This window comes from Corythoichthys intestinalis, chromosome 11 (genome assembly GCF_030265065.1).
Source record: "Corythoichthys intestinalis isolate RoL2023-P3 chromosome 11, ASM3026506v1, whole genome shotgun sequence".
NCBI lineage: Eukaryota > Metazoa > Chordata > Actinopteri > Syngnathiformes > Syngnathidae > Corythoichthys > Corythoichthys intestinalis.
Genome location: NC_080405.1, coordinates 10,927,653 through 10,949,153, shown reverse-complemented (window position 1 = coordinate 10,949,153; position 21,501 = coordinate 10,927,653). Strand labels below are relative to the sequence as shown.

At 38.1% G+C, this 21,501-nt stretch overlaps 1 protein-coding gene across 4 annotated transcripts in view; it reads right to left on the bottom strand.

The window, feature by feature from the left end:
- LOC130923873 (ras-GEF domain-containing family member 1C-like) overlaps nt 1-21,501 on the bottom strand; it is an 84,109-nt gene that overhangs the window by 8,251 nt on the left and 54,357 nt on the right. For all 4 annotated transcript variants that reach the window (XM_057849971.1, XM_057849972.1, XM_057849970.1 and 1 more), the window contains 8 exons: nt 20,113-20,334; nt 16,242-16,316; nt 15,762-15,866; nt 8,110-8,212; nt 7,959-8,038; nt 3,925-4,020; nt 3,761-3,856; nt 3,553-3,676 (listed from right to left, as the gene is read on the bottom strand). In XM_057849971.1, the coding sequence (XP_057705954.1) occupies nt 3,553-3,676; nt 3,761-3,856; nt 3,925-4,020; nt 7,959-8,038; nt 8,110-8,212; nt 15,762-15,866; nt 16,242-16,316; nt 20,113-20,334 (901 nt within the window). The remainder of the gene's footprint in view (nt 1-3,552; nt 3,677-3,760; nt 3,857-3,924; nt 4,021-7,958; nt 8,039-8,109; nt 8,213-15,761; nt 15,867-16,241; nt 16,317-20,112; nt 20,335-21,501) is intronic.

Below are 21,501 nucleotides of genomic sequence, written 5' to 3'. Positions count from 1 at the left end.
TAAATTATTCACTCGCATATTTTTAACTTTTAAACAAATTACGTCACAACGAAAAAAATAGTGTCTGTAAATAAGTCAAGATTATCTACGTCATAACTATCGCTTAATTGTATTTTTTTTTGTTTGTTTGTTACCATGCATGGTAGGCTGATTGAGCACTCTAAATTGTCACTCTAAATTGTCCGTAGGTATGAGTGTGTGCATGAATGGTTGTATGTCTCCTTGTGCCCTGCGATTGGCTGGCAACCAGTCCCCCGCCTACTGCCCGTAGTTACCTGGGATAGGCTCCAGCACCTCCGCGACCCTCGTGAGGAAAAAGCGGCATGGAAAATGAATGAATGAATGTTGCATTTTCCCCAATATTTTAGATGATGGTAAATGGTGTTATACTTGTATAGCGCTTTTCTACCTTTCAAGGCACTCAAAGCGCTTTACACTACATTGCCATCTACCTACTGGTGACGCAGCACCAGGAGCAATGTGGGATTCAGTACCTTGCTCAAGGATACTTAGGCGAGTTCATCAGGGCAGGGAATCGAACCCACAACCTCTGGGTTGGGGGACAACTACTCTACCAATGAGCCACGCCATCCCCATGATAAATAATCTGTCCAAACAGAATTTTAAAAAATATGTTTAAAATGGTAAATATTTGAAAAAGAAAATCTCGACCACTCCTTGATGTCTCTGATTTCTGCATTGCGACCCTTGCTATATTACCGTGTTTCACCCATAAAATCCCCAAAAAGTCCATCTGTGGCCATTCACAGCTGTGTCTTGACACTCAGTGATACATCCTACCTGGAGTTTTTGGATTGAAACAAGGTAAGTACGCGATAATAACTCGTTAAAATCATGGCATCTTTAATTACGCCCTCTAATGCTCTCACCTCGAGTTACCAGAAAGCCACAAAAACACATACAATGCAGTCGAACGCTAGCGCAAGAATTATGGACACAGCAGGCTAACTGACTAGCATGCTGTCCATTATTTTCTTGGCCCTTGTTACCATTTTGATTGCTTATTATGAGATGATATCGATTGTATTAGATATATTTGATGCTTAAATCATAAAGCCTAGGTCCTAGGTTTCAAGGCTAAATACGATAAATAGATAGTGTTATGTACTCACATTTATATGTTCCCTGTATGCATATGGAGCATTTTATTCTCAGTATCTCGTATTCACATTCTTTAATCATAATTGAAAAACATATTTTAAAAGCCCACTGCACGTATTAAAATAGTATGGCATTGGGATTTAATCCCTAAAATTCCCCTGTAAATGTTTTATTTTTGCACATATTAAAATCAAGCCAAATGAAAAACTATGCAGTAAAATTATTATTAACTATACAGCTAACTCCCCGTTTAGCCATGATTATTTACAAAAATAGAAGGGCTTAATTAAATCTACATTTGCTCACACACTAATTTCCTGTAATTTTTGTACAACCACCCACAGGTCTTAGTGCATGCATATTGATTATCAAAGACTTGAGTTGACAAAGTGGGGTCATCTTGAAGTGTTCTTTACTTATTATGTACCAGGATGGGTGTCCAAAACTTTTTTTTTTTTTTTTAAATGAAAAACTTAATTTCAAAGGTCTCAAAAATGTCTATTTTTCACTCACCTGATTTGACTTTCTTTTAACGTGCCAAAAAATGCCCTCATGTTAAATTTTTTTCTTCCCCAGAAAATAGAGATTTTAAGCTTACCAATAATGTATCACATATGCATGTAGGACAATTATGAAATTTGGCCAAATTCGGGGTCTCAAACGGGAACTTCAAGTCACCAGGGTGTTTTCCGCCATATCGATTCTTGAAGGAAACATTGATATTGTTTTGAGCAACAAAGTATCGCAATATGCCACTTTTTTGATTTATTGTCACACCCCTAATCCCGAATGAATTCATAGACTTCATTACCTATTGACGTGACACTTCGTCATTCAATTGCGTCCCGCCTTATCAGAGGGGACCGATCTTCATTTAGTATAGTCAGGTGAAGACTGCACACGCTCATGTCTAAGCTGGATTCAAGCTTAGATTTTTGAAGAACTAAGAAATCTGTACCGCATACAAACAGGAAGGATTGTCTCAGGAGTGATTTGTTCGAGGAGTCAAGGTAAATATTATATTTTTCGTACCATTTTGAAACGTTGTGAAAAAAATTAATGGGAGAATGGGAACCGGTACAGCATTGGCGTCATTCTTCGACAAATATACGTAAAATAGATGTGTAACTGCCCTTTTTTTTGCTCTTTTAACAAAGAATCGAGACAGTTTTACGTCCATTTCTACAAAGAATTCAGTGATTGAAGCATTTATTCTTCTTTGTTTACACATGGAGGCGGCTAATTTTCGTAACTAACTAGCCTCATAGTTGGCAATATTTATGCAAAATAAATGCTACCTGCATGTTTTTTTGCTTTTTACCAAGAATCGAGATTGTTTTACGTCCATATCTATGAAGAATTCAGGGATTTAAGCATTTATTTCCAAGAATTTTTGCCACAAAAGCTCAGTTTATGTCAGAGGGCCGCTAGCCTCATTTGCTAACAGAGTAGCACTGTACTTCAACATAGATACGTAAAATAAACGCTTACTGTACGATTTCTTTGCTTTCCACCAAGAATCGAGAATGTTTTACGTCCATATTTATAACGAATTCAAGGATTTAAGCATTTATTCACAAGAATTTCCGCCAGAAAAGCTCTGTTTACGTCAGGCGGCTGCTAGCCTCATTCGCTAACAGAGTAGCATTGTACTTTGATATATATACGTAGTATATAGTGTATAATGATAATAAAGGGCTATTATATTTTATAATAAGATGTAATTGTATACATAATTTATTAATAATTTATTTACATATGATTTATAATTGATTCTGCATGTTTTCCTCAAGTATTAAGTTTCTGATGTTTAATTGAGTGATTTATTAGCTGTTGAAAACTTGCAGTAAATTTTTTTTTTTTTTTTTTAAGTTGCTATTTTGGTCAAAAACACATATAACATGTTAAATATTGGTATTAATCCTGAAAATATAGGTGATTATCTCTGCATTTGGTGATTTTTGTGCATCTAGTCTCAAATCTGAGACTTTTATAGCCATTTTAAGTTGTGTTATACTTATATAAAAAATAATTAATTGGGATTTTATAAGGGAACGACTTTGAATTTTTTTGATGCCGCTGCTCTTGGAGATTCATATATGGCTAAGGTAGGTGCCTGTTTTGGTTTTAGGTTGGTAGCAGCTTTGGTTTTGAAAATATTTGAATTTGAAGTTTTTGAAAATGGGCCCCGTTTCCCGTGTCATGTCAATAGGTTATTAAGTCTATGGCGAATTATAGTCAGGAAAATAGAGTATTAAAATATTGAGACCTCTTGACATGATGTATTGCAATCAGTACTATTAATGAAACACCTGTCAATGATTATTAAAATTTAACAGTATCTCATACTGTTGTTTCGCATCAAATTTTACCTATTAATGTGGGTCTAATAAGGTAGCCGCGAAAGCACAAGGCATAATATGTACTTACCATCCTCACTGAAGATAGGGGCAGTGTGGAGGTAATGTAGGATGGCTTGATCTTTCTCAAATGGACACTCCACTTGCTTCCAGATGATGAATTCCCCCACTTGCCTGCCCAACTCCAAAAATTTCTACAGAAATGCCAACTTATTTTCAGAAACAAAATGTTTTTTGTTTTTTTTCTTGGATGGTCACAATAAAGGACAATACCTTACCTCAAAGTTAACGTGGCCATTCGGAAGTCGATTGGCACATCCTTCATTCAGGAAGTAAATATCTTTAATGAGCAAGCTAAAGAAGGGGATCACAATCTGAGGAGGAAAATAAAATGAGGATGAAGCAAGAAAGAGGAAGAGTGAGAGAAGACTTGAAGTCCAACCTTTTCTCTGTTGCTGTTGGCCGTCTGAGAGCGATGGGCGGCGCCCCTCAGGGCTGTCCTATAGTTGTAAAAGTTTCCTGTAGGATCCATCTGGTGCTGTCAAGGAAAAGTGCAACACTGTCAAGTTTGTGTAGCGGCAATTTATCGACTTAAAGGTGATACATCGATTAATCAGTTTGATCCCGACTATTCAGGGGTTTATTTTGGGCCATAATACCAATATTATGGGCTACTCAAGTTTAAAGGTGAAAACAGCATCTTTATCATTGCATGCCAATGGAAAGAATATTGTTGAAGGAATTGAAAAAACAAAGAATTCATTTTTTCCTAATGTGTATTAGTGGAGGAAAACATAAAAGACCTTATCTCCCTGACGTGGCAAAAATTTTAAATGCCAGTATTATTTCAGCCAGTCAAATGAAAGATTACCCACCATTACTCATGAGGTCAGTAATATCCATTGTCCCATGCGGATATAGAGACTTATCACTGTTTACTGACAAGTCATCACTTTAATAGTCCTTTTTGTACGTAGATATTGCGACCGCCGTGAAGTTGGCCCTCCATCAGATGCAAATTTATATAAAAAATATGTCAATGCTTTGTGCCAGTTCTTGCTGTAAAAAAGTTTGGAGTGATTACAAATCATATTTTTTTTAGGTCATCAAGAATCCACCCAACCAGGGACTCCCTTTTCAAAAACACCCGGAAATGTTACCCTTCGTTTGTGCAGTACAAAAATGTGGTTTGTGCTGCTATGCTTTCATAGGTATTACACTTTTTATTATTTTTTTTACTGATGGCATTATGACCACAAACAATGTTTTGGTTGATGATTAATTAAATCCATTGTATATGAATATGCATATGAAGCTGGGTGATCTAAAAAAAAAAACTGTAGTAACTGCAAATCCATGGGAGTACACAGGCAACTTTTTAAAGCACAACGTAGAACAAACGAATGGTGCCATTGTGGTCCCGTTCCGCCGGAGAAAGGGGGTGCGTGATGTCATCACTACCAATTTCTCCAAAACCGTTGTAGCACAAACAATTGACACAATTTTTAAAATAAATTTGCTTCTGATAACTTCACAGACGTGATATTGCGACATAAAGAGTGTCAGCACGCTACAGTGCTTGGCTTTCAGTTTAATGAACACAGATATTGAGAGACAACGGCTTATTGAAGAAATGGCTGAATTATTGAGGAAAACCCAAGAAGGCGGCTTCGTCTTTGTCTTAAGTTGGCAAAAAAAGGAAAACAGCAAAAGATTGAACAGGTACAGTATCTTCAAAGATTGTGTGCCTATTTCTTTCCTCTTTTTTTTTTTTTTTAGTTTCTTTAAACCTGTGTTCTATCAGTGTTTATGTGCTATCCGAATGTGCTTAAAACTAACGCCACAATCGTTACAGAAAATGGCTGCGCTCACAAGAGGTGTCAATTTCTTTTGTTTATTGTTTTCTTCATTGGAAGGTGTCTGGAAACGTGCAGTTTGCATATTTAAATATTTTGAGCAGCCGTTTCACGTGAAGGTCATTCATACAAGGTGTTGTCTTTCTGTGTAATACTCTAGTTTAAGGGGGGTATGCTTTATTTCAGGACATGTGTTACAGTCATGCGGAAAAAAATAAGATACCCTATGAAAGCCTGTGTGTTTTCTAACATATTTGGTCATTTGAATATTTAGCATCAATTTTAGCAAACTTGAGTGATTCAAGTAATAGAGCTAAACAATTAAAACTGAACATTTTTTTTGTAACTTCCTGTAAAATGTAATTTTAAATAAATGCAATTTTTGCTAAGGAATAAATTAGGACACCCACAGTCAATCCCACTTAAGATGGCTAAAATCACACACAGGTGTATCACATCAGATGCACATGATTAGAACATCATTACCCAATGTTTTGAAGGAGGCTTGCCTTATTTAAACCTCACATTTAGTTTGGTGCGCCCCTGACAATTGAAGTGAGAGAAAACACCATGGTGAGATCAAACGAGCTGTCTGAGGCCTTCAGGTTGTAGACACTTATGAGTCTGGTAAGGGATTTCATAAACTCTCAAAAGAATATAAAATCAGCTATTCCACTGTCCGCAAAATAGTCTATAAGTGGAGGACATTCAAAACAACTGCCAACATGCCCAGGTTGGCCGTCCAAGCAAGTTCACCCTGAGACGGACTGCAAGATGCTAAAAGAAGTCTCCAAAAACCCTAAAATGTCATCACGGGACGTACAGCAGGCTCTTGCTACTGTTGATGTGAAAGTGTATACCTCTACAATCAGAAAGAGACCTCCCAAGTTTAACCTGCATTGGAAGTGTGCAAGGAGGAAACCTTTGTTCTCCGAGAAGAACATGAAGGCCAGACTGAAGTTTGCCCGAGTGAATGTAGACAAAGACCAGGACATCTGGAATAATGTTCTTTGGACAGATGAATCTAAAATTGAATTATTTGGACGCCAGAACAGAAGACATGTTTGGTGTAAACCCAATACAGAATTCTAGGATAAGAAACTCATACCAAATGTGAAGCATGGAGGTACAAGTGTTATGGTTTAGGGATGCTTTGCTACAGCAGGACCTGGCCAGCTCACCATCATAGAATCCACCATGAATTCTATTGTGTGTCAGAGGGTGCTTGAGGAAAATGGGAAATCATCTGTGGAAAAAAGCTGAAGCGAAACTGAACCCTGCAACATGACAATGACCCAAAACATACCAGTAAATCCACCAAGGATTAGCTGTATAGGAAGAAATGAGTCCTGAAATGGCCAAGTCAAAGCCCAGATTGTAATCCCATTGAGATTCTGTGGGGTCACTTGAAACACGCTGTACATGCAAGAAACCTCTCAAACATCTCACAGCTGAAAGTGTTCTGCGTTGAGGAGTGGGACAAACTTCAGACTGATGTCAAAGACTGGTAGATTGCTACAAAAAGTGTATCACCTAAGGTATTTCAGCCAAAGGGGGTAACACTAGCTATTAGGGTGTCCTAACTTTTTCGTCAGTTAGAATATGCATTTTTGTTGGTATATTTGGTTTGATGAGTAAAACAATGTTAATTTTTGTTGTTTACCTGCAATTAAATCCCTTTCTTTTCCAGATATAAAGAAAAGCGACTTCAGACATTGATATGTGAACATCTCTTAATAAAGAACTGAATATTTAATGGGGTGTCCTCATTTTTTCACATGACTGTATATTCTGAAATCCTTGGGGAAATTATAATTGTTCATTTTGGGGTTAAGGTATGGGTCAACTGCTCGATAGTATACAGTACTATAGTCTAGGTCAGTCTAGTTTGTAGCTGAAGTTATATTTTGGGAAAGTCCAGTTATCTTTAACAGTCAAATCATATTCAAATCATCACATAGACTAAGGCTGCAACAACTAATCGACTATAACAATTAAAATTGATGAACAAATTAGTTGCCAACAAATTGGATAGTCGATTTTTGCTAGCAGCAATGAGCAGTCCTGTTTGGGTCCTTGTTTGAATCACTTTTACAAAGCATTCGTAATTTAATTCAGAGGTATATTTAGCAGGTTTTTTTTGCAGGGAATATGTGTTTGAACGCTTTGTTAAGAGCAAAAAAAAAAACAAAAAAACAAAAAAAGTATTTTATAAGAATTTTTCTAGCATTTAAGCTAGCGGACTTTTGCTATGCAATTTAGCCAATTGTTCTTTTGTTGTACCTCGATCCTCATAATTATTTTTTTTTTTACAGTTTGAGGCTAAGCTCAGGCATTTTAATTTTTATTTGAAAAAACAAATTTTATTTTGTATTTGCATTTAATGCTCTTTCGAAAGTGCAATCTTAGCAAGCCTTTGTCCTAAAATCTATTCTGAAAAGATCCTAATCCGATTACTCGATTGTTCGAACTAACTAATTGATTGATCAATCGATCACTTAAATAATCGATAGCTGCAGCCCTAATATAGGCCGAGAGTTTACCAAGAATACTTTTGGTTTTTATCATAGCTTGTATCCGTCGCTTAGTTAATGAGTGTACAGTACATGTTAGTCGTTACCTCCAAAATGAAGAATTTAGCAGTCTTGGCCTTGCCCCAGGTCTTCTTCAGTCTCGACACAGGACTCATATTCATACCAGCTGAGGAAGAGGAGACATCTTTAAATCATTAATGCCTTAAATTCAACTAAGTATATGATTAGTGGACTCACAGATGATGGCCATTAGTGAGTTGAAGTTTCCGATGTTGAAACACTCTCTGGCCACATCAATGAAAAACTCTATCACCAGGGCTCTCTGTTTCTTTTTTGCAGGCTGCAAAACACAATAGTGTTAAATGACCAGGACGGTGATCCAGCCTGACGTTTGGGCTGGTCGTTATAAACATTTCTAATGAAGCTGTCAGTTAAACTCGTTAATAACGGCATGAATGCAACCCCCCTTTGCGTGATACGTGATGACCCTTCTAGCATCCCGTGGTTTGGAATTCACTAGCCCGCGACGCACTCCCAATTCCGCCAGCTTTATTGACTTGATCCTTGTGAAACTTAATTTTGGGTTTTAATGGCCGAAATGAGGCACATTGAGACAGCGTGACAAGCGTGAACCCCTCCGGCTTTTGGTGTGACCCATTATGGTTGTTTTCGAGTATGTTTGGATGAAATTACAGCGATGAACCTACCGGCGTGTTGGCCACCCGAGACGCCCTATAGGTGGGCAAAAGCACAAGGAAACGTAACTTTGTTTTTTTTATTCTCTTGTCATTTATTACTGCAATGCACAGATACAGTAAACTGTGAAAGAACGTGTAGAATGAAAGAATTTGAATATTTTAGAGCATTAGAAAACCTCCAGCGTGGAGGCTCCAGGCACTTCGTGCTTCTGTTGCGGCTGCCCGAAGCTTACTATTTTTGGCCACGTTCTCAAGCAAAACATAATTTTGGCATTTTAACCCTAAACATGACACTCTGAGGTGGACTAATGGGCGAACTACCCTCAAATGCACAGATGTTTGAACTGTATAAGTGCTTTGGGAGACAGCCATTTTGGAGAGTTCAATCATTTTATCTTTCACATTTTTTTGTAATCTTATGCCATATGGAGGTAGATTTGTGTCTTTATTATTCAATCAAAAAAAAAGTTGCTTCGATCAAATAAAAAGTTGCTTCAATCAAAATATATACTTTCAATCGAAGAAAACGTCACTTCAATAAAAAAAAATGTGTTTGAATGCAAAAATAAATTTGAAACTCAAAAAAATATATTTGAAAACTACTTTTCTTTGATTGAATTTTATTTTTTTGATCAAAGTCAAGTTTTTTTTAATTGAAACACCATTTTTGATTGAAGTCATGTAATTTTCCGTTTGGACCACATTTTGGCTAGGACATATGTGTCTTTATTATTCAATCAAAAAATAAATTGCTTCAAACAAAAAAATATATATTTTCAAAAGAAAAATCACTTCAATCAAAATTTTTTTTTAAATCAATCGTAGAAAAAAAGGTTTGAATGTGAAAAAATATTTGAGACTCAGAAATTCGCATTTGAACACTTTATTTTTCATTCAAACTGTTTTCTTTGATTGAAGCAATCCTTTTTGTGTTTGAGCCATATTAGGGGTAGGACATTTGTGTCAAAATCATTCAATCGCAATAAAAGTTGCTTTAATCAAAAACTATTTTTAATCAAAGAAAAAAATCATTTGCAAAAACTTTTTTTTTTTAATATATTTTTTATTTGAAATATATATATATTTTTTTATTGAAGTGTCACTTTTTTTGAAAAGCAAAAAGTTTTAAACTTATTTTTTTCAAAGTGGAAAAAGTTTTGAACACACTTTTTTTTTTTTTGAAGTGGAAAAAGTTTTGAAGGCACTTTTTTTCGATTGAATCATTTTGACACAAAGATTCTCCTTCAACGGGTTTTGTCCTAGCCAAAATGTGGTCCAAACGGAAAATTACATGACTTCAATCAAAAATGGTGTTTCAATTAAAAAAAACTTGACTTTGATCAAAAAAATAAAATTCAATCAAAGAAAAATAGTTTTTAAATATAATTTTTTGAGTTTCAAATTTATTTTTGCATTCAAACACATTTTTTTTTGATTGAAGTGACGTTTTCTTCGATTGAAAGTATATCTTTTGATTGAAGCAACTTTTTATTTGATCGAAGCAACTTTTTTTTTGATTGAATAATAAAGACACAAATCTACCTCCATAATGCCATAAATAATATGCCAACAAAATTGAAAATGATAATTTGCATGTAATGGGTCATCTCAAGCAGTACCTTATAACCTTTTTGATTCTTCAGATTTTGCAGCTTATTACAAGTACAAATCTAAAAAAAAATTGAATACAGTGAAAAGCTTTAGTTTTGTACTGAAGGAATCTGGCCTTCTAGCAAGACCAACGGGAATCGCGCTAGCCGACCCGCCGGACCTGCGCTGGTGCAACTCCAACGGCCCGGGCTGGCGGGACCCCGCCAATCCGGCCAGAAGGTCAAACTCCGCGCTTTCACCTTAGTCTTAACCCTTTGTACTGACTCAATTTTGAAAGGTTTAAAGAAGGCTCACCGAGAACAAGTTGACAGTTTATTCGGCTCGACAGTGATCAAACAGAAAGGCAAACGAGGCACAGGCAAGGAGGCAAACTCGTTACAAGTTATATAAGTTATATATATATATATAGATATACTCGTTATATCAGAAGTCAACAAAAGGTTTCCGAGAAAAAAATGACAACGATTAGTTGAACAAGGCTCTTGCGGGGCGGGCCTTAGGCAGGAGGAAGTGTGTGTTTGTGATTATTGTCTGTTTGTGGATTGGACAAGAGGATTCGGGAGTTACTGTTGTCAGGGCAATGAGGGTTGTGGATTTTGCCACCTCAGCGTCAGAGGGGCTCTTGGAGTCCTATCAGTTGGATATCGGGCATTCTCTAGTGTTCCTTGTTTTGAGACAGAGCGTCCCGCCATTTTTTCTGGACTGTCCGGGAGAACTGATTGCGAGAGCTGGTGCGTCAGTCTTGCTCAGTCATTTGTATGATGAACGCGCTGGGCTTCCATGATAAGAATGCATTGTTTATCTCTTTTGCCCTATATTCTGCTTGTTTTCCTTAAACACTGCTATTTATATTGGATGTATTAGAGTAATACAGTCAAATAGTAAATATGAGAAACAATACTATTCCCTGAGTGATTATATTAAGTGTGTTAGAATAATCCAAACCGTTAGACGGTGCTTACGAGAAAAGGTACTATCTCTTTCAGTACACGGTTGCCACGAGGGGTGCAACGGTTCAGTTAGCCCACGGTTCGGTTTGAACCTCGGTTTTGGGATCACGGTTTCGGTTCGGTTTGCGTTTTGCTTTTTTTTTTTTTTTTTTAAACTGCCTTTATTTTGCTTTTAAAAAAATGAAATAAACACTTGAAATGTAAATATTTTCGACTGTTAAAATGCCTCTTAGTTCTTTGGCTAGTGTAGTGACTGACTACTGAAATACACACACAGTAGTAAAAGGTTTCCGAGATACCTTTCATGTTTTTTTTTTTTTTCATTAAAGAAAACAAACAAACCCAAAAACATAGTAACCTTTGCTATGTTTGGAGGTCATTTAATGTTGTGAATCAACCGTTAAAGTTGATAAAATTGCTCCCGTTTTTGCATTAGTTCCCTTCTGTCTACTTTCGGCATGTGAAATTTTAAAACTGTTTCATCCTTTAAAGGTACAGTAGACTCAAGTCAAGATTTTGCCGATTTAGAAGTATTTTAGATAAAAAGTTGCTTAGGTCCGCTTGTAAGGTTTACTACAACAGAGCCTTTCTGAGAAGTTTACTGCTCTAAAATGGTGGCTGTTTACTAACGCTAGTGAGTCTGTCATTTCGCATGTAGTTCTATATGCATGAGATATCTAGGCGTAGATTGTATGCTGTCTGCTACAGTCAGGAAATATTGGAGCCACCTAGCCTAACATCGCGTTTGCTACAGCGTCTCAACAAACACTCTTCCCTCTCCATGTCTGACTTTTCTCGCGTCATTCAACCAACGTATTAACGAACATTGTCTCGTTGCAGAAAAGGTGACCAAATCCGAACGGATGAAAAAAAAAAACGTAATGCATGAAAAATTTGCAGATATTGAACGTAACGTACAGCGTACACATTTAAAAATCAGTGCTCACTTGTTCAGATTACGACGAGCCCGTACAATTTGACAGGTATGAATTACAGTGGACCGTCACAGTTAGGTAGTAGCACTCTGTAGCATGGGACGTCCAACTATCAGTGGTCAGGGCGAAACTATGTGCTTTAGCAAAATCATCTTCGATGGCTTTGCGTGCCATTTCATAAATGTCGGGGATTACGTTGTTGGGGAAATATGTCCGCGAGGGAACAATGTAACGCGGGTCAAGCGTTGCAAATAAATTAACGAAGCCCGCCGTGTGTTTTCACTGGTGTCATCTTCGGGGTTGTCCTGCTCTGAGAAAGTGATATCTGTGGGTGATGCCGGCTGAAGTGCCGGAGTCATGTTATAAAAGTGTTGCCATTAGCATGGGGAACAACCACTGAGCAATGCTTGCAATTTTGTTTTTTTTCAATATTTTCTCTCCCTCCGCATTGTAGTCCACGGGGAAACCAAAATGTTGCCACACCGCAGATTTGAAAGAAGCCGGTGCTTCCTCAAAATTCGGTCTCTCCACTCCTCCGCTCGCCATAGCTATTTGTTTTCTTTCTTGTTTCACTTTCACTTCGCTCGTAAGCGAGAGAGGGCGTTACTCAGCTTCTATTACACAGGTGCTTGACAGCGATCCGACATTTATTTGCGGGGCGGGAATTTCTCCACAGCGGTGCTTCACGTCACACACAGGCACACAGAGCTCGATCAATTCAGTCAATAAGCGTTCAGAATACATTAATTGCAAAACCGAAAAGGCGCGGTTCATAAAGGCGTATTGAACCGTACAGGGCGAACCGTACGGTTCGGCTTTGAACCGCAAACCGTTGCACTGCTAGTTGCCACATGTGTAATTCAAAACACCTGCAAAAGGTTTCTGAGCCTTTAAAAAGTCAGTCTAATGTATAAGATAAAATTATAGATAGTACCCCAAAAACAAAACGGTAACTCCACATGGAACCCACCCAACCACTCCTTCTCCGTGCATCCCTTTGTACAAGTTAATCTGGGGAAAATTCATGTTTAATTAATCTTGACAAGTATAAAGTAAAACTATTTTCTTGTTTCTCATGACGCCTAAATTTGAATGATGCAATGTAAGCACATTGGTCAACTCCAGTGCTAAGAGGTGTATTTAAAGGTTAAAATATATCATTAAAAATAATGCCACTAATCGAAAGCATGCGATTAATTGTGATTAAAAAATTTAATCGCTGAACAGCATGATTATTATTACAATATTTCAAAACGGTAGGTCATGATATAAAGTGGGCCAGTCAGTGGCATGAAACTCCCGGCCTGAATATGAGCCCCACTCCGGCCCTTCCACATTTCATACTCACACATACGTTAAAGCGCTATATAAGTATAACACCATAACCATAATGTTAAAGTACTTTTGGTCTTTCAGACAAAAAAAGAAAAAAATCAAATTAAATGTGTATCCAAAAAGTAACCACTAGATGGTAGTCGCGATTCGTACCAATTTTTCTGCTATTCATTCACCTGACAGTGTGGCAAAAAGGCTGCTCATTAAAATAACTAGGGCTGTCAAATAATTAAGATTTTTAATCGAGTTAATCACAGCTTAAAAATTAATTAATCGTAAATAATTGCAATTCAAACCATCTCTATAGTATATCCTATTTTTCTGTAAATTATTGTTGGAATGGAAAGATAAGACACAAGACGGATATATACATTCAACATACTGTACATAAGTACTGTGTTTGTTTATTATAACAATAAATCCACAAGATAGCATTAACATTATGAACATTCTTTCTGTTAAAGGGATCCACGGATAGAAAGACTTGTAGTTTTTAAAAGATAAATGTTAGTACAAGTTATAGTAATTTTATATTAAAAGCCCCTCTTCATGTTTTCGTTTTAATAAAATTTGTAAAATTTTCAATCAAAAAATAAACTAATTGCTCGCCATTGCTGACGTCGCTGAGCGGTGACGTCACATGGCTCCCTGCTGTTCTTCCACAGTGTCTTTAACTACGTAAGGTAATGATTGAAATACAGCACATCACAAGGTGTCAATGGTGAGTTTTAAATTAATTCGAGATCTAGCCAATGAGTGCATTTTGTTCCTCGACTGATGCCGTAGTATCCGGGTTCAGTGTACCTTATGTTCATTTGAGTGTTGGCTTCACAACATACGCAACCTCTGATAGTTTGTATATTGTGACTAAATATTGCCATCCAGTGTAGTTGTGGAGCAAAATGAGAGTTAAACGAAATGTTTGAATAGAGTTTGACCAAAGTCTGAGTAAGTTTTATGTGCATTTCGCATAGCTATTTTGATTGGGAATGCCATTTCACTTTGCATTGTTGTTTAACTGTGTGAGAATAACTCATTTGCCCCCAAAAACTTAAATATGTTCTATTTTTAATTGTTTCAGTGTCCCAAAGATGTATTTATACGTCTTTTACGTTTTTTTTTCATAAGAGACATCTCTGGGTTCTGATTCAACTGAGCTCCAAAGCACAAAGCTGAAAATCCATTTTAAAGCAATAAAACTGTCCACTGAAGGGCAGTAGCACATTTGGTAAGACCCGCAACCAAATTCAACGGCAACGAACAGCCGGGCCACACGGTCGAAGCGCCGGCAGAAGGAGGCCAGGCGACGGACGACCGAGCAGAACGACCGAGAGGATGCCCGGGATGCCAGGCGCTGGACGACCGAGCAGAACGACCGGGACCACCAGTGCAGCGGAAGATGCCGTTGAGTCCGTGCTGCTTGCCGAGCAGACCCCGTAGAGACTCAAAAAATTCCGTCTTTATGAGACAGGCGGTGATGAGTGAAAAGTTTACCCGGCTGTCGCGGCGACAACAGCGTCGTCTCTCAGTTAGTTATGTGTAAATAAATTGTTACTTTGTTATCAAAATCTCTATTTGTCTTGTTGTTTATGTATTTTGTAAAAGGAAAACATTATTCAGATGTTTGGGATGTAAAGCAAAAAATAGCTGTGTTAAAGTCAAAGTTATGTTTGAAATGTATGCTTTCACAAAAAGCTCAATTTCTCTGTTTTTTCATCAGAAATTGGAAAATTGCTCAAACTAAGCTGTTTTCTAAAGCTGATTTCTAAAGAATGGAAAAAGATATGAACTTACTTTTTTCCTGCTGAAAGAAGAGAGTCTAATCTTTCTTTTGGTGGGTTCCATGTTATATAGCAATAGTACAGAATTTTCTGTGGGCCTTGCAAAATCAGTCAAAATCTAGTAAAACGGCCGGGAGCGAAGGGCCTTGCTCCGGATAAAATGGCTAGGAGTGAATGAGTTAATACAGATTGAAGCGCTTTTCTTTTTGTAAACATTTTTTTTTTTGAGAGAGAGCGAGAGAGAGATGGGAATATTATTTTTTGTTGTGCTTTCACTAAGTGGTACTTATGTTTGTTGTGAAAGAGTTGCCGAAGCTTATGCCAATAAACGGCGCGTTCCAATTAACGCCTGTTTCCACTCGCCTTTCCCTCCCTCTTAGCTCTCAATGAGCAAAAAACGTCATTGTAATCTTACTGCGGCAATGCATGGACGGGTCATTCCGCGCATGCGTTAAAGGCATCAAATATTTTAACGTGATTAATTTAAAATATTTAATACCGCCCATTTACGCGATAAATTTGACAGCACTAGAAAAACTACCTTATTTTCACAATAAGCGCACCCATATCCATACTCACCATGCAGATCTCCGTTGCTACCAGGTAACACAGCCTGTTGAACCACCTGACATACGCCTCCAGGTTGGAAGTTTTCTTCTTCTGGTCACTGAAGCACGGCTGTTGCTGATGTACACACACACATATACACACAAGCAAGAAAATACAAATGAAATGCTTCCATAGGGAATCCCTGTAATGGTAATTAGCTTCCTGTCTACAGGATGACCCCCCTGTACGAGCGTAAGTGACAAAGAGCAGCAGGCTCGAGCAAGAGTAACACGATCGATAGCAGGAGGAAGGCTGTTGTCGGAGACAACAGAAAAATACAAAAGAAAGCTCAGCATTCTACATTTATTTGTTCAACACAGCAACAAAGCGCTTCTTGTGACCTTCAGAGCTTTTGTGAATAAACCTTGATTATTGTTAGATGTGCATGCATTTGTTTTCAGAAAGCCCAGTGAAACAAAAAACATCATATAAAGACTTATCAAAACATACCCGAGTTCCATCTAGGGGGTCTTTTTGAACAAAAGCTTGAACAAACTCCTCCGGTCCAATGTGACTCAAATGTTCCTAGAACACACACGCACACAAAAAAGTATGATTATTTCATTTCAGTAATGGAAGTCAGTCAATAGAGGAAGTAACCATGTATTGACGTGACTCACTGGAATTATGTCTGCTCAAAGGGATGCGATATTCTCATTTATTAAGATAATATTGTCAGTATCATTAGTGACCCATTTGACGTATTGTCAGCTCACACCACCATCGATTAATACCAACGACAGAACCGTTGTAAGATTATTTTTATTCTGCGTGATGTTGTTGTGTCTCAAGGAAATAAACACAAATCATTGTAATGCCAAGTATGAGTGTGTGGATCTTTGTTTCTTGCATGTTTGTAGGAGTATGTGGGTGGATGGTTGTGGGAGAGTGTGAAGCTGTCAGATCTAATACAGTCACTGCAGTTTATCCGCGTAGTTAGCCGCCCCAGGCGCTTGACTGACTTGTAGGGTGATGTCAGCACTCAGACAAGGGTATACATGCTTTCACAAATACACCCACCCACTCCACATACATGTGCCCACAAAAAGACACACACACTGACTGAGTGAAAGGAATGTGCACGCAATCTGTGTGTTCAGGAAAAAGGATCTAAATCTATCTCTATCCCTATCTTATCCATCAAACCATCAATTTTCTTTGCCTTTATTTAGCAGAATTCGACAAACAATCATTCAAATGTTCAGACATGAATGGTTAGAGCAAGGGTGTCCAAACTTGTTGTCCGAGGGCTGCTTCCAGAAAAATTAAAGGATGCAATGGCCAACTTGAAATCCTTCCATTTTCATTTGTTAAACAGAGGATCGGATTCAGGTAACTCATTGGCTGCCATTACCTGTGATAGTCATCCAATCTACTTTGACTGGGATTCAAATTGGATTAGACATGTATCGCTGTCACCCATATTAGGGTGAGCGCCAGGTGTTCTGTTAGGTTGTGCACCCCATCAAAAATTGCAGCTCCACGGCAAGTTTGGGACACTCGAAAAATGGGTCTCACGCTTCCAATTTTTAAGCTAAATGAGATCTCAATGTGCGTTTGTGTGGAACTGTAGTTCACAACAACAACAAAAAGCTATTTCTTTTTCGCCGAAACTTGTACAGCTCTTTACAAAGCTATTACAATCCCTCCTACTCCTTAAAATAAAACTCAGTGTTTTCTTGTGTAACAAGTTGAATCGATCGAGAGCCAGGTGAGTGGGCCAAGTTGTTGTGGCGACAAAGCCGAGCAAAGTCGCTCCCGGCCGTATTAAACGGCGACTGGCAGAGGGGATGTGGAAGTCATGGAAAAAAAGAGGCAAAAACAGGACGTGGTCGTGCTATGAAAGTATTGTACGAAACCACAGCAAATGCACATGTATTCATTTAAATACTACTACTACAGAATACAAATAAACTCCAAACTATTCCCTCACAAGTTCAAATGCACTGTACTCGATGTGACGCGGGATAATATACATAATGGAAAGCAACTTCAGAATAAGCGTAGAGCAGCGATGAAGCAAAAGTATTTTATTTTTCTTCATTTAGTAACTGATATTTCTCTTCGATACTTCAAAATACTTCCGAACCGCGGATATGTTGGCTGTGAGCCAGTTGTGTTAGCTCGCCGTGTTTTGATTATGCCATCACAAGAGGACTAATGATCTTTACACTTTTCGGTGGTAAACCTCCGGCCTTTTAACTGAAAATGCAATGCTATTTTCTGCCGAAGATTTTCGTCCACATATCTACAAAAAAGTCGAGAAAATCACTACTAAAATGCTCCATTGATCAAACTGTTTTTTTATGTGATAAAAGTACTGAAATTCTGCGCAGTTTCCTATATTGATTGGAAACAATCTAGAGGCACTGTTACAAAGACTACCGGTAGCACCATCTTTGTTAGAGTTGAGAAGCGCAACAGAGTGAAGGCTGAATTTAAGACTATTGTGTGTCAAAAATATTTGCATAGTTTGCTGTAGGCAGGCAACTAAAAACAGGGTGGCAGGCCGCAGTGACATACGTTTGGACACCCGTGGTTTAGAATCTTCAGTGACCTCAACATGCATGCTTTTAGTAGAAAGTGCAAACTCCGCCCTGGATTTGAACCCCCAACCTCAGAGCTGTAAGTCAGATATGCCAACCACTATCAAAGCGGGCTGCTGAAGATGATCCCTATCTTGAAAATATTTGGAAAAATAACAACCCAGCTGCTCTTCCAACAGATATCTCAACATTGTAAGTAGAGGCAATCTTGAGTCTTGTTGAGCTTGTTTTACAGCCCAAAAACCCATGTTAAATCATTCAGAAATACTGTAGGTACAATTACAAATAGCAATTACACATAGCAATAAATAAATACAAATCGAAATTTGGACGAGCCATGTTCCTGTACTTGACAGGGTACAGGACTTGGTCAGTACAATAATAATAACAACAATAATGTAACAAATTGGGTTTTAGTGTGGCGGTTGTGTTTTGCATGCTGTTCCTGAACGCACCTTGTGACTGACGAGAGAGTTAGAGAGGTGCGGAGAGTGGGAAGTTTTTACTTTCTGTTTTCACGTTGTTGGTTACAGCTACGGCGGACAATAGCTGTGTTGTGTTGCACAAGTTCTGAAATAAATGATTAAAAACCAGACAAAGCTGGCGACTTCCTTGACGATGCAACACAATTAATACTAATTTGTAAATAAAAAATGTTTTAATGTCCCCTTAAGTTGTAGAGACTGGCGAAGGGACATCGGAGGAGATGGTGGGTGCTTGATGATCATCGAGATCGTAGATATATTCCGGCCATATTGTCGAGCCAGTTCACTGCAACCTCATATTTTTCTATCATTTCCCTCTTAATTTCAATGGTAAGAGTTACCTTTTTCCACCACCTGCACTGACCCTCTTTGGACCCATTTTGATTTCTCTCACAAGAAAATCTGCCGCGTGTCCATCTTGCGGGAAAACAATGAAATTGAGACACTGTTGTAAATCGTCGCATTTTGAGCATGTCGAGTCGATGTACCACTGTAGTATATGTGATTGTTGTTGATTGTATTCTTATTTAGGTCTTTTGTGTCTTTATTACAATTGCCATCATTACGTATTTAAGTACTATAGAAATAATGTTAAGTTCAATAAAGACTGTTCAAAGTAATAAAATGAATGAAATATTCAGTAAAAGAACAAATAATGTATCTTTTTTATATTTTAAAAAGATCTTAAATTTGTTAGGCAACTTTACAAATTTCCTGCATATTCATGAATTGCTAATTGGCGCCTATGCCCAGAATTTCTAAGTCTTTTGGAGTCCAGATTTGCGGTTTTGTTTGTTGTTTTTCCTCAGGCCAAATTCTTGCCCTAATATATGAGTAGTGTGCTGCTGTGAAACTACTTTATTTTGAAATAACTGAAGGGCATTGTCCTAAAACAGGCTAAAGTGCTGCTTGATAGAAAAGTTAAGCATTTATTGGCAATTATAAACCATTGCATTCGCATGGAAAAATGTTATCTTAAAATGTTGTGCATCCCTTGAAGTCCTATGCTGTCCCTAAGGGAGATGGGCCACCCGAAGGAGGAATCCCAATGCGTTAGTTTGCGGCAATAAATCCCAACCGTTTCACTTTTTTTTCCACTCATCCCTTCCCACACTCCTCTCCTACCCTGCACATAAGACGAGCTCAATGCTTGACCAACCTTGGCCTTCCTGCTTTAATCTCCCACCAGCCAGTTCTACTCATTCATCCTCGTTATCATCTCATTTCCTGACCTCTGTCCAACCCTCAACCTCCTGAAATCCCCCTTTCTGCCTCCTGCCGTTCCCTTACCAGTTCCACGTGTGTCAGCTGCTGTGCCAGTGTGTAAGGGTCATTGCAGATGGATAGCATGTCCTTCTGGATGGGCGGGGGCTTGGTCTTGAAGGCCACGAGCTTGTCAGAGATGTAGGAGGCATTCAGAGAGACCTTGACAATGCTCTCCTCCCCCTGACTCATGAAGGCCAACCTCTGGTTCAGCTTCTGCAGCACCTGGTTTAAGGTTTTCCAATAGGCCTGCATAGAAAAATGATAGGTGGAGTCAGCCACGACCTATTAATTAAGTGCAAGGACTATGTTATCAGCAGGTTGGAGATCTATACAAATGCGTAACAGGGCTGCACTCAAAAGAAAATATACTATCACAATAAGTCAAAGAACTGGGTATCATGGCAAATCATCATAAGAATGAAGTTGAAATTCACATTAAACAAAAGGGGTTTAATATTACAAAAAATGTACAATAATTTACAATGGAAAAGCATATGTCATAATGTTATGACAATAAAGTAAGATTGTAAATGTGCCCAGTGACTGGCGTTCGGTCCAGGGTTTACCCAGGTATAATTTATATGTGACTGTAATGACAAAGATCGATAAATGAATACTGTTGTAATATTACCTTTTCTAAAATTGTTCATAGATTACCATATGTGGGTAGTAATGTGCTACATTTACTTGAATAACATTTGGTTAAAAATGTACTTCTAAGAGTACTTTTTACAGCTACATGAGTAGGTTTATGAAAGAACGCTACTCTTACTCTACTACTTTGAGCTACACTAAAAGTTGTTACTTTTTTCCTCTTTATGTGGCTCTACCAGATTCACCAATGAGAGGTCGCAAAAATAATTACCACACCATTATACCAATAAGATGTAACAATACAGTCACATGACCAAGCATGTCGCAAGTCCTATAATTTACAGTCGCCTGTTCAATCACGTGGCGTATTTAAAGCACCATCAAAAGTAAACTGCAGTGGTACCGCTACATATGAATTTAATTCGTTCCAGGACCTGGTTTGTAAGTCGAAATGGTCATATGTCGAGCGAGATTTTTCCATAAGATTACAGTTAGTCCCTGGGTTCCGAACGAATTTTGTTCCTAGGCTGGCGATGTAACCCGAGTTTTTGCATAAGTCTGAATTAAGGTCGCCAGAGTCCCCTTTCTTAATGCGAGCTCGCTGTCCAAACACAAAACACCGGATCGGGACTCGCAAGAGGAGTCTGCGCCAGGGGGAAGCAGCAACAGCATGAGAACAAAGTGGGACCTGACACCGTCAGGAACTGCAAGACGGTGGCGACGCTGCTGGTGGAGGAGGGGATCCTGACATAGCAAGAACTAGGTAAAAAAAAGTCTTGTCTGCCATTTTGTCTCCTGTCGTTTTTTTTTATATTTAAT